At 39.8% G+C, this 12,336-nt stretch overlaps 1 protein-coding gene across 1 annotated transcript in view; it reads right to left on the reverse strand.

The window, feature by feature from the left end:
• LOC306849878 (uncharacterized protein) overlaps positions 1–12,336 on the reverse strand; it is a 29,239-nt gene that overhangs the window by 8,836 nt on the left and 8,067 nt on the right. The window contains exons 2-4 of the mRNA XM_079385253.1: positions 8,241–8,279; positions 3,103–3,358; positions 2,870–3,015 (exon numbers count right to left, since the gene is read on the reverse strand). Of these exons, the coding sequence (XP_079241379.1) occupies positions 2,870–3,015; positions 3,103–3,358; positions 8,241–8,279 (441 nt within the window). The remainder of the gene's footprint in view (positions 1–2,869; positions 3,016–3,102; positions 3,359–8,240; positions 8,280–12,336) is intronic.

Below are 12,336 nucleotides of genomic sequence, written 5' to 3' on the forward strand. Positions count from 1 at the left end.
TTATTCATCACGCTGTGTGAAATACAGACAGAATGGCGGCTCAAAACCGCTGTATGAGCATATGATATGCAAATTACAGCTCTCGGCTGGATAAAAGAAGGCAGTGTCACACTAGTAGCCTAAAGTTTTAATGGAGGACAATTGTAATCAAGGTAAAGATGATTACAGTGACAAAGTATTGTGGATTAGGCGCGCGTTTTGTCCTTTATTTTATGCGCAAACGAACCGAGTGGAAGCTATGTGCGCTCTCGGCACATCAAATTTATAACATCAAATTTCTGCTTGAATATAGCTCAGCATATTTACGTAGTTAAATCCAGTGAGGGTTTTATAACGGATGCTCGCATGTTTTGAAGTTTGTGAGTCATTTTTGCGAAGTAGGCCTATTTTTGCAAAAAAGAACATGGAATGTTTAAATCTATCTTGAATTTTCTTTGTTTAAAAAAAATAAAAATAAAATAAATACATGAAAATACTAATGTTTTTAGTGAATAGAAAAGTTTGGGCTTGCAGTATTGATTTGGAGAGGAGGGGGTCTTGGAGTAAAAAAAAGGTTGAGAACCACTGCTTTAGGTAAATGTAGGCACGGTTCTATAGGGATACTAATGATTGAACATTATTTTTATTATAATTTTTTTTTTTAATTAAAAAGTAAATTAATGCAATATAAAGATACAACCCAACAAACTTTTTTATTTAGGCCTATTTATTTTATATGCATTTTATTATTTATTTATTTTTCACTTGGTAGATCTCGGTGAGTTTCTCATTTCAAAAGTAATCCCCACATAAAAAAGGGTGGGCACCCCTGCTCTAGGCTTTGTGCCATGCTTCGGACACAAGCTTCAGACAAAGAAGTGGATGACTTATTCTCCCGGCGCCCCTTTATGCCCCTTTATATTATACCTTATACCTTTATACCGGTAGTGACATCATAGGCTGGCGCTGGCAAACATGTTGTGGTTTTTGTATGTATGCTTCAGGCACGGGTCACGTTGACGGCGTTGCCCAAAGCGACTCCTAGAGGACGCAATGTCTCGTTCCCTACTCAGGGAGCCATGGTTACATACGTAACCTGGAGACGTTATTACTACATCAACTACCCTCACCAAACCGAATTTTGGAAGTTAAGATTTTGTGTTCCTTTATAGTACGTTTCAAGTATGGCATGATATTACATGAATTATATATTAATGTAGAATATTGAATATAATGCTCTACAACCTGCCAAGTACCCGTAGACTTCAACCTCACAAAGCGCAAGAATCTTCCAGTCTCCAGGAATATGAATAATCACGTAACGTCCATCCAATCCATTACACGAGTAGTTGTAAATTATTGCATTACTTATGCAATGGAATCATTTAAGTTTTTAAGCAACATAAAACGTTAAAAAAATTAAGGGGTATGAATACTTTCGCAAGGCACTGTACATCTATGTTTGCGCAAATCATTTGTGATCCAGCTTCATCTACAGAAGAAGTGAGTTATCGTAAGCCCCGCCCCCTTAGTTACTTTTGCTCCCTCGGACAAACAGATAACTGTCTTACGATGACAGCTGCAGTGTGAAAACCTTGTCCCACGATGTTTTTGCACAATTCTGGACACAGAAGGCCACCAAATGGGAATTAAAATTTCCAAAAAGTGATTTATAAAATATTTAAAAATAAATACGGTGGGTAACTCGAAGCGAGGGTTTACAGATCACAATGCAAGCGGGAGAAGTCTCATATTACGGTCGGTCATCACGATCGCGGATGACAACATGCAGGATCAACACTGTTTATGTATTGCAGGGTATGATTAAATTAATGTACATTTAACCAGTTTAATATGGAGAGATAGTGAAATGTAGACCTTCATTTATGTGTTTTTGCCCTACACTGTACAAGACATGAGAACAGTCCACTATTTAGGTTTGTACATTAGCATGGACTCACTAACTTTAACGTTAGCTAGTTTTAGCCAGAGATACCTTGCTAAAGCACAAGATGACATTAACGTTCTGCTTGAGCATTATAAATTGTAACTTAATGAGTGTATGACAACCATAAAATGAATGTTTTTGTCTTCATTTGGATTGAGGTTGAATGCTTTGGGACATTTTGCTCTGTTTTGTTTAGATTCAGGAAATGTAATAAAATAAGTCATACAGCTCATCCTCTCAGGATACCTGGAATCAGTGTTACAAGTACCCCAGGCATAGTTTTTGCATTTTTTTGTAGCATAAACCTCTTCGGATCGTCCAGTGTTTCTCTATGGCGCTGAAACCTAAAGATGTCCGAGTTCTGCTCTCCGTGCAACTGCTACTCGACTGCCATTGGCTCATCTGCGTTCTAGGGGAGGGGCTTACCGATAGGTCAATTAACCCTTCTAGGCTGTTGGTGTCTGTGCTTATTTGTTTTTGTGACTTCCTGCACTTGCTATACCTCATAGTCAATTTGTAATAAATCCAAGAGCAAAACTTGGGAAAAAACAGGGAGTGGAAACGGCAACTGAGCTAATGAGTGATGCTCTGCTGGCATCTACTGGTAATTTCATGTCATTTTCATCTTACAAATCTTTGTTTTCCACCAGGAGACAATTTTTCATCTTCATGAACTAAATGTAAAAATCATAAAGGTTTTTAAAATATTTTAGGGGGGGGTCTTTGTCACCTTTTTCACCCATGATGAGTTTGTATCCCTGTTATATGCTCAAGCCCCATGTTTATCAGAATCATCTGTACATAAGACACCAGTTAAGCATGAATAGTGTCATACTGGTTTGGAAAGACATGAGTGTGATTTCTGGTGAACTATGAGTTTAAAGTAAGTTTCTAAAAAAGTATTTATTACATTCAATAAAGTGCTCTACAAAAACTAATTACCTGCCAAATACCCGTAGACTCCAGCTTCAGTAATACTAAGAATCTTCAGATTTCCAGCAAGATGAACAACCATATAACGTCCCTTCATACCACCGCATGAGAAAGTGGTCGTGGCACTGGCTCCAAGAGTAGAAATCACACCACATCTACAAACAGAAAGATCATCTGTTATCTGTTTCTGTTCATTCTTCACTTCAGCCACAGAAATCAAATCAAAAGAAAGAAATCCTCACATGGTGTTGTTGTAAATGGCAAGAAAGTTCCCGATACGAATCACCGCTCCATTAATCCTATCAGCACTGGTCGGTCTATTAGTGATGGTCACTCTGTTCACTTTGTACACTTTCAGTAGATCCACTCTCCACCATGGATTGGTCTCTTGGTTAGTGTGTGTAAAGCTGGCCAACGATCCATCAACAGCCTTTTCAGGACCATATCCTGGACCATAAGTTGATGACTGACTAGCTTGGCCCCATAGTGCTGCATTCTCTGGAAGAAATTCATGGATAAAGGCCAATAAGAAGTCATCTACTACTGCAGAAGACCTTTACCAAACTAATGTTTCTTACTCATCATCAGCTACATGTCCACCACAGGGTCAGAAATTAAGGGTTAAGGGTGCAAAACAGTGACAGATATTTAAAACACAAGGGTAAAAGGATGATTGCGAACATCTTTTTTATTATTTTGGATATCCAACATTTGTTACTCAGTTTAATTCTAATCTTGGCCTATATATCATGATGGGCTTGGTATGTTCTATTATACAAAAGCAGTATAATATGCAATACCTGCCAAATAGTGAGCCATTTTTAACTCACATGTTATAAATGCTTAACAAATATATTTATTAATACTTATTTCACTCAAAACCAGATTCCTGATTTATTTCATGATTTCATGACCTGTGAACCATTTATTAATGATTTATGAACGTTAATAACCTATGAACATGAATCTTACAAGTGAACACCTGTGAACCATTTATTGATGCGGTATGAACATCATTAACCTGTTAAAGTGAACTTACTAATCATTTATTAATGCAGACACAAAATATATTTTTTTCTCTGTTAAATGTATTTTATTATTGATGCACTATATCAGTAAACAAAACTACTTAAACAACATTACTGAGCATAACTGCACATGGAAAGTGGCTTATACAAATGAAAAAAGTGGCTTATACAAATGAAAAAAAGTACATATTTTTATTTTATCTAACAGTTCTGAAATAATAATTAAATAAATGACTGAAAGCACCATTACAGAACATTATATTAATAAACAATCAGTGTTTTTTTAAGTTTTTTATATCATGATAAACCCGCTGTAACTTCAGTATTTGTTCATTCACACTCGCAGTAACGTTACCTGTGTGCGGGCAAACCGTCCGTGGATCGCCGGCGTGGTTATTTTTACGGTAACAAATTAATTCAACTAACAAAACGATTACACATTTAAACACTTGAAAAGTATACTCTGCAGTGTCACCTCACAGTTAGCTGATCCCTAAAATTAATAAACACTTTGTGAGATTAAAATTTCACTTCAGAGCACGTTGGACCAATCCTAGCAGTGTGACTTCCTCATCTTTGAGGATGCTCGTTAGCACCAACTAGAGGCCTTGGTGACACACAGGCAACTACAGACACACAGGCTTTGGTGATGTGATCCCTTTTTTTCCCCAAAATGTAACAGGAATGTAAATGTAACTAAAAAATAAAAGGAAAGAAAAGAATCACAAATTTGCACACCAGAATTGATCAGAAATTGTATAACAGCATTTTCACAGATTTCTAATGTTGTTTCTATGTATTATTATAATATGTATTTATATAATGTCATGTTTAGGTCCGTGTTTGTTTGCTTAGTGATTCTTTCATATTATTGCCTAATGATAATAACCTGCCCAACTCAATCAGAGCAGCTGAGTCCTTAGCCGTCTTCAAGAATTTACTAAAAACACACTCTTCCATTTTTATTTGACCCCCTAACTCTAGCACTCTCTATTCTAATTCTATTCTAAAAAAAAAAGAACTTGTTCCTTTTAGATTTGCACTTTATTCTTTTACTGTTTGTTTTATTTAAAAAAACAACAAAAAACCTATCACTAGCTTTACTAGTCTTTTTGTATGCTATGTTTTATTTTTATTTAAAAAAATCTGTTTTCCTTTTATAATATTATTTAAAAATCTTGCTACGTGTATTACGAGACTTGTTATAGTACTAGATTTCATTGCTCTTTTGTTAATTTTGATTGCTTCCATTGTCCTCATTTGTAAGTCGCTTTGGATAAAAGCATCTGCTAAATTACTAAATATAAATGTATTGCATTATATTTTGTTCCTTTCTCCTTTGGTCTATTATAGTCCTAGAGTGTAGAGTAGTAGAGTTTTAGTCTTTGGTTGTCTGAATTCCTTTGTATGTGGATGGTTTGTTCTCCTACATTTCCCTGAGTTAAGTAATCTTCTTAATAAAAATAGTAGATACTGCTGCATCTGAATCCTACTTCCTCACTGCCCTTCACTACGATCTGTGACAAATATGTATATTTATTTATTTATTAGACGTAGCATAACATTGCATTTGTAAGTAATCATTAGAATCATTGTTCTAACTTTAGCTTTTAGGGAATCACTCTTAAGATTCGATATGTATATGATTAATTGAGATTAATCAGAATGTCCAACTTATACCTTGTTAACGATACCTTATTAACGACTTGTCCAGCGAGCATTAAAATCAGCACGTTATCTCTTCACAATTTTGTTTATCTTATTCGCGGCCAACGATAAAACAAACCAAATAGTTAGTTATCAAGCTCATGAGCACCGGTAACGCGATCTTTTGGCAAGTAATTTCAAGACTTGGAGAATCACATAGCAACAGACATGAGATTTCTTAATAGAATCAAAGTTTATTTCACTACTCTAACACAATACTAAGCTAAACAACACGAAACAAAAGACGTAAACAAACACACACATTCGTTGCAATGAATTGTTTTGATCTGAAGAGAGTTTTAGGTTCTAATGCTCGTTTTCAACCTGAGGGAAATCACACACGCATAGAACTCTTCTGTCTTTACTCTTAAAAGATGAATACAACCAGTTCAGCCGATTCAGGAGATTTTGTCTTACTTTCTCGCTTTCAGTTGAGTTCAGTTGTTCCCGGCTCAGAAAAGATCGCGCGCTGATGGGCGGCTTGGTAGTTCGTTGTCACGAGAATACTCTTCAGTGGTTGGTTGGCCTCGTTCTGACTTGATGACGCTCCCAGGAAGTTGGTTCAGTTTCTGAGGCTTTTAGATGTCAAAGTTCTTTGGAAGCTTGAGTCTTGATCTCAGTTTACTGCGCGATCATGATGTTAAATGGCTGAGAGCATCCAGCAAGGAGCGAGCTGAGCTTAAGCTTTTCTTTTCAATTTCCAACCACTACAACTCTGAAGAGTATCTGTTTTTAACGGGCCGATTTGGGATCTGCCCCCCGGGCGACTGACCCAATCGGATTCTTCCTGTGGGGCGGAGCCCCGCCCTGTACAGCTTCTCTCCGTACGCATACCTTATCTGTTCAATTATTTATCACATGAAAAACATATTGACAGCAGATTTCTATTCGTATTGTAATCATGCATTGATGAGAACAAACAAATTTCATCCACACCAGCTTACTATTAATGAAATCAGCTTTCATCTGAAACCAAACACCACGTATTTGACATGCACAAAAATACATATATCCTTTGTATTCATTACGCGGTTAATGCATCGATTAAACGATCCTAAATTCTAAATAAACACATCCAGCATGTGAACTGAACACTAGGCATCAGGTGAAGTTATGCATCAGAAGATTACAACAATTTCATACGTTCCAATACCATAGTAAAGTTTATACATGTCGTGACAACCTTAATATATGTTGTGAATATATTATATATAGTGTTTTTCCAGTATATTGCTTCAATAGCAGAAACTAGTATAATTTTGTCCTTTTTAGATACTTGAGCAAGGCGTCTCTTTGTCTGTTAGAGAGCAACAAGGCGCGTTCCTGGAATGTGCTGATAACGCGAGGTCGTAATTTCACGTTTTTGGGAAGATCTGGAGATTTTCCTAGTTGGACGTTGATCGTAAAAACATCATCTTCAACGATACCATCCTTGAATTTACTGCGTTAATGGAAAGAGATTCGGGAGGGTTTGTGTGAAGTTTCTCCAAATGACAAGGTCTTTGCCCTTGTTCGACTTTATTTATGATAAATCCAGCCAAGCTCTTAAAGTTGCTCTTCTCTAAAGACATCCAGATGTCCTTCTCCAATATATCCTGGTTTTTATGGTCCCAGGAGATAAGGAGGTTCGGGGCGAACGATGGGCTGGAATGGGAGCTTTCATTCCTGCTTCAGGAATGTGTTGAAATTAGGTGTGTGTGTGTATTCTGGTTTCGACCAGGTCTTACACATTTAATACATTTATTATATTATATATTATTATATTCTTTCAGGATCACATCACCAAAGCCTGTAGTTGGCACTAGCGAGCATCCGATGTAAAGTCACGTTTTCAAAGAAGTAGTAGTCACGGATTGCTCCAACATGCTCTGAAGTGAAATTTTAATCTCTCAAAGTGTATATTAATATGTCATCAAGTCACGGTTGCGCTTTTATGATTTTCCCCCCAAAATAAAAATCAAGATGGTAATTTAATCTTAATAAACAAAATACATCAATTTCTAAGTGGATAGGCATCATGAACTTTTGCGGAGAATCATGGGAAGGTACAGAGTAGATTCTGATAAGAAACATTGTATATAAATATATGTATATAAATGAGAAAACTGTAAAATACAACATCCTTCAGGCTTGCTATAATAGTAAATTTTTGCTGCATCATGAAATAAATCAGCAATCTGGTTTTGAGTGAAATAAGTATTAATATATTTGTTAAGCATTTATATCATATGAGTTAAAAATGGCTCACTATTTGGCAGGTATTGCATCAAAAACACCCTTTTATTCATGCATTTATAACTGCTTATCAATGATTTATAATGCATTTGTAAGAGAGTTATTAGTCATTTATGAACACCTTTATAAACCCTTAATAAAGGAAACCTTAATGTAAAGTGTTACCCAAATGTGTAAAGCCTGTTTCTGAAAAAAATCAATTTTGGAGGGAAATATTGCCTGTTAATAAGTAGTTCATTTTCTGACTTTGGTCTATCTGGTATCAGGAACTATAACTAACAGGACGATAAAACTTGGGCATCAAACTGCATCAGATCTTCATTACAGGGCTAAATTTCTAAGTACTTTTATATCTGCCCATTTAACAGACAAAACAGAACAAAAGTGTTAAGACACTGAAGGATTCTTACCTTCTTGTCCACGTGCCATCTCCTCAACCAATAAAAACCCTGTGGAAACAAGTGAAACGACTGGGTTTTGTTGAATCACATTTGAATTTGCATTTTAATTCACCTTGATTTTGTCTGAATGATAAAGGAAACATAAAACATTGAGCTACGAAATGATTGACACATTAATAATACAAATAATTATTCATGTGTCAGTGGTTTCATCCAGCATGGTCATCAAGCAGAAGACTGAAATCCAAAGTGGGATGAGGACACGTTCCTGTGAATCACTACCAGACTTTCTGGACAAACACAGTCATAAAGTCTGTCAAACCTGTAAGTTTGAAAATGATCAAAGACTTCTGCTTTCCTGTCCTAAACCTGTCTTCCATAACAAAAGGGCCATTTGGCATTCCTGAAAACACAGAAGTGCTGATAGCAATCAAGGCCAGTAGGCCAAGATGTGTATACACTGGGGGTCTACTAATCATCACACCTTTAGTACAGTTAGTGAAGCTGTAGTTTGCTGATTGGTCAGTTTGAATGTCTCATATTTGTGTTTTAGTCAAATGATCAAGGAAGGGATAACAGAGGATTGTAACTGTTGCTCTGTCTCTTGTCTTTACTGTATATTTTCTTGGCTGGCGAGCTCTCTTTCTTCGCTGGGGCCCTCTTCATGGGGCTCTGCTCTCTCTCTTTTTCTCTCTCTCTCAGGTAACATTTTACATACATGCTGGGTACAAATCTGTTTATCTTTTACTATACTTCACCTATTTTGTAACCAATTAAAGTGTAACATAACAAAATACTGTTATTAAACCATTTCAATTATGAATTATATGCTAACTAGTCTTGATTAAAAGTTAAAGGGGACCTATTATGCAAAAATCACTTTTAAAAGGTGTTTGAACATAGTTGTGTGAACGCAGTGTGTGAAAACAACCAGCCTATATAATGGTAAAAATCCACCCCCTCCTTTTTTTATAATCTAAAAAAAAATCATAAACAGTCTCTCAGAACGAGCAGTTTCAGATTCTCCCTCTGTTCATGTCACCGAGGGGAAAAATTCCCGCCCATTTGTGACGCTGTCCTATTAGCATAGACACAGCCCTGAGTGAGAAGCAGAAAGGGTGTGACCATAGGGATGGTCTGCAGCAGGAAAGTTGTCACGACAGACGCCTCCAACATGGGTTGGGGGGTACTGTGCGAAGGCAAACCGACCTTTGGTCGAAGGCGGAGCGGAACCTCCACATCAACTGTTTAGAAATGCTAGCAGTGTGTCGAGCCTGCCAGTTTTTCCTGCCAGAGCTAAAGGAACGACATGTGCTGATCCGCTCAGACAACATGTCAGTGGTGTCCTACGTAAATCACCAGGGAGGTCTCTCCTCGAAGCGCCTCTTCCTTATGGTAGAGCGACTTCTGGAGTGGGCTCAGCTCAACTTGCGCTCGCTGAGAGCAGCACATTTGCTGGGCAGATTGAACCAAGGAGCGGATATGTTATCACGGAGCAACGTCCCCTCAGAAGAGTGGATGCTCCATCCGCAGACGGTTCGAATGATCTGGAGAATCTTTGGCAAGGCTGAAGTAGACCTTTTCGCCTCCAAAGACAACTCTCACTGCCCAGCCTATTATTCGAAGATCAAGGACGCGTTGGCCCACGACTGGCCCAACCTCCTCCTTTATGCATTCCCTCCGATCGCTCTGATTCCTCAGGTGATCAGGCGAATCAGGGATCAACGACACAAGGTCTTGTTGGTGGTCCCCCTGTGGGAGAACCAGCCTTGGATGTCAGAGCTGACCCAGCTGCTAACCACAGCCCCCTGGCCCGTGCTCCTGAGACGAGACGTCCTCTCTCAGGCGAACGGTTTATTTTGGCACCCTCGTCCCGAACTGTGGGCTTCACCTCTGGCCGCTCAACGGGAGCCTACCAGCCTCCCAGAGCGAGTGCTAAATACCATTTCTGAGGCTAGAGCCCAGTCTACGAGACGCCTCTATGCCCTTAAATGGGCGGTTTTCTCCAAATGGTGTCTAAACCGCGGTGAGGACCCCCCTGCTTCTGAGTTGGCGGTGATTCTGTCCTTCCTGCAGGAACTGCTGGATAAAGGACGCTCTCCCTCCACACTCAGGGTGTTCGTATCGGCTATAGCGTCCTTTCACGCCCCTATTGCGGGCTAATCAGTGGGCAGGGACAATGCTGTCGTCCGCTTTCTGAGGGGTGCCAAGAGGCTGAATCCGCCTCGGCCCCTTACTGTCCCTACGTGGGAGTTACCCACTGTGCTGAGGGCCCTGAGGGGCCCTCCTTTTGAGCCGCTCCAGTCCACGAACATTCGGTCACTGTCGCTGAAGACTGCTCTGCTACTAGCGTCAGTCAAGCGAGTAGGAGACCTGCAGGTGCTCTCTATGAGCCCTGCCTGCCTGGAATTTGGGCCAAACGACTCCAAGGTCGTCCTAAAACCAAGGCATGGATACATACCTAAGGTACTTTCCACTCCGTTCAGAGCTCAGGTCATCACACTCTCCGCGCTTCCTCCCTCCGAGGTGGACCGGGAGTTAATTTTGTTATGCCCTGTTAGAGCCCTACGGATCTACTTTGAGCGTTCCGCCTCCTTCAGGCGCACGGAACAGCTCTTTGTTAGCTTCGGTAACCGCGCCAAAGGGCTTCCGGTCATGAAGCAGAGACTCTCTAAGTGGATAGAGGATGCCGTTACGCTGGCTTACTCTTCCTTGGGCCTTCAATGCCCCATTGGAGTACGAGCCCATTCGACTAGAGGCATTGCCTCGTCATGGGCCTGGTCTAGCGGTGTGTCCATTACAGACATTTGTGCGGCGGCCGGCTGGGCCTCGCCGTCCACATCTGCAAGGTTTTATATGCTGGATGTACCGGCCTTGCAGGCCAGGGTCCTATCTGCTTAGATGAGTATGACTTACGTTGTGGGAACAACCCTAACGGAGAACTCTTGACTGCACGGGCACTCAAGCTCTCTGATGGGTTCCTTACATATCTCAGCCCTGAAAGTGCTGAGTATGTGAGGAATACATGGAATGACCCAGGCCGAGCGTGACCTCTATGAGCTCAGCTCGCTTTAGCCCAAGTATACTACTTCCCTCTGAGCATGGAATGCTTATGGAGGTATTTTACACAGTCGTTCCTCTACCATAGCACGGCGTGATTGAATTGTGTTCCCATAGCATCTTTAGCAAGACGCAGTACGAGTGGAGTATCGATAGGGAACGTACTCGGTTACTATCGTAACCTCGGTTCCCTGAGATACGGAACGAGTACTGCGTACTTTGCCGTGCCAGGTAGCTGCACGACTCAGTCGTCGCTTCAGTCGAAGTAAACCTGAGGATCCTATGGTGAGACGGCCGATTATATAGCCAGATAACCCCGCCCATTCTGGCGGGCTCCGTCGCCATAGGCTCGTGCAGCTCCGCTGCCGACACATTGGTTCGTTTTAACACACTGCACGAACCAATGATCGTGCCGTTTCACTGCGTGATTGAATAAGGCTTCAGTAAAGGAGAAAAAAGGCTTTTTCCCATAGCGTCTTTAGTAAGACGCAGTACTCGTTCCGTATCTCAGGGAACCCAGAGAGTACGATTTCTCAAAAACACAATCATGTACAAACCCGATTCCAAAAAAGTTGGGACACTGTACAAATTACGAATAAAAAAGGAATGCAATAATTTACAAATATCATAAACTTATATTTTATTCACAATAGAATATAGATAACATATCAAATGTTGAAAGTGAGACATTTTGAAATGTCATGCCAAATATTGGCTCATTTTGGATTTCATGAGAGCTACACATTCCAAAAAAGTTGGGACAGGGAGTAATAAGAGGCCGGAAAAGTTAAATGTACATATAAGGAACAGCTAGAGGACCAATTTGCAACTTATTAGGTCAATTGGCAACATGATTGGGTATAAAAAGAGCCTCTCAGAGTGGCAGTGTCTCTCAGAAGTCAAGATGGCAAGATGATCACCAATTCCCCCAATGCTGCGGCGAAAAATAGTGGAGCAATATCAGAAAGGAGTTTCTCAGAGAAAAATTACAAAGAGTTTGAAGTTATCATCATCTACAGCGCATAATATCATCCAAAGATTCAGA

Source organism: Barbus barbus (assembly GCF_936440315.1).
Source record: "Barbus barbus genome assembly, chromosome: 3".
NCBI lineage: Eukaryota > Metazoa > Chordata > Actinopteri > Cypriniformes > Cyprinidae > Barbus > Barbus barbus.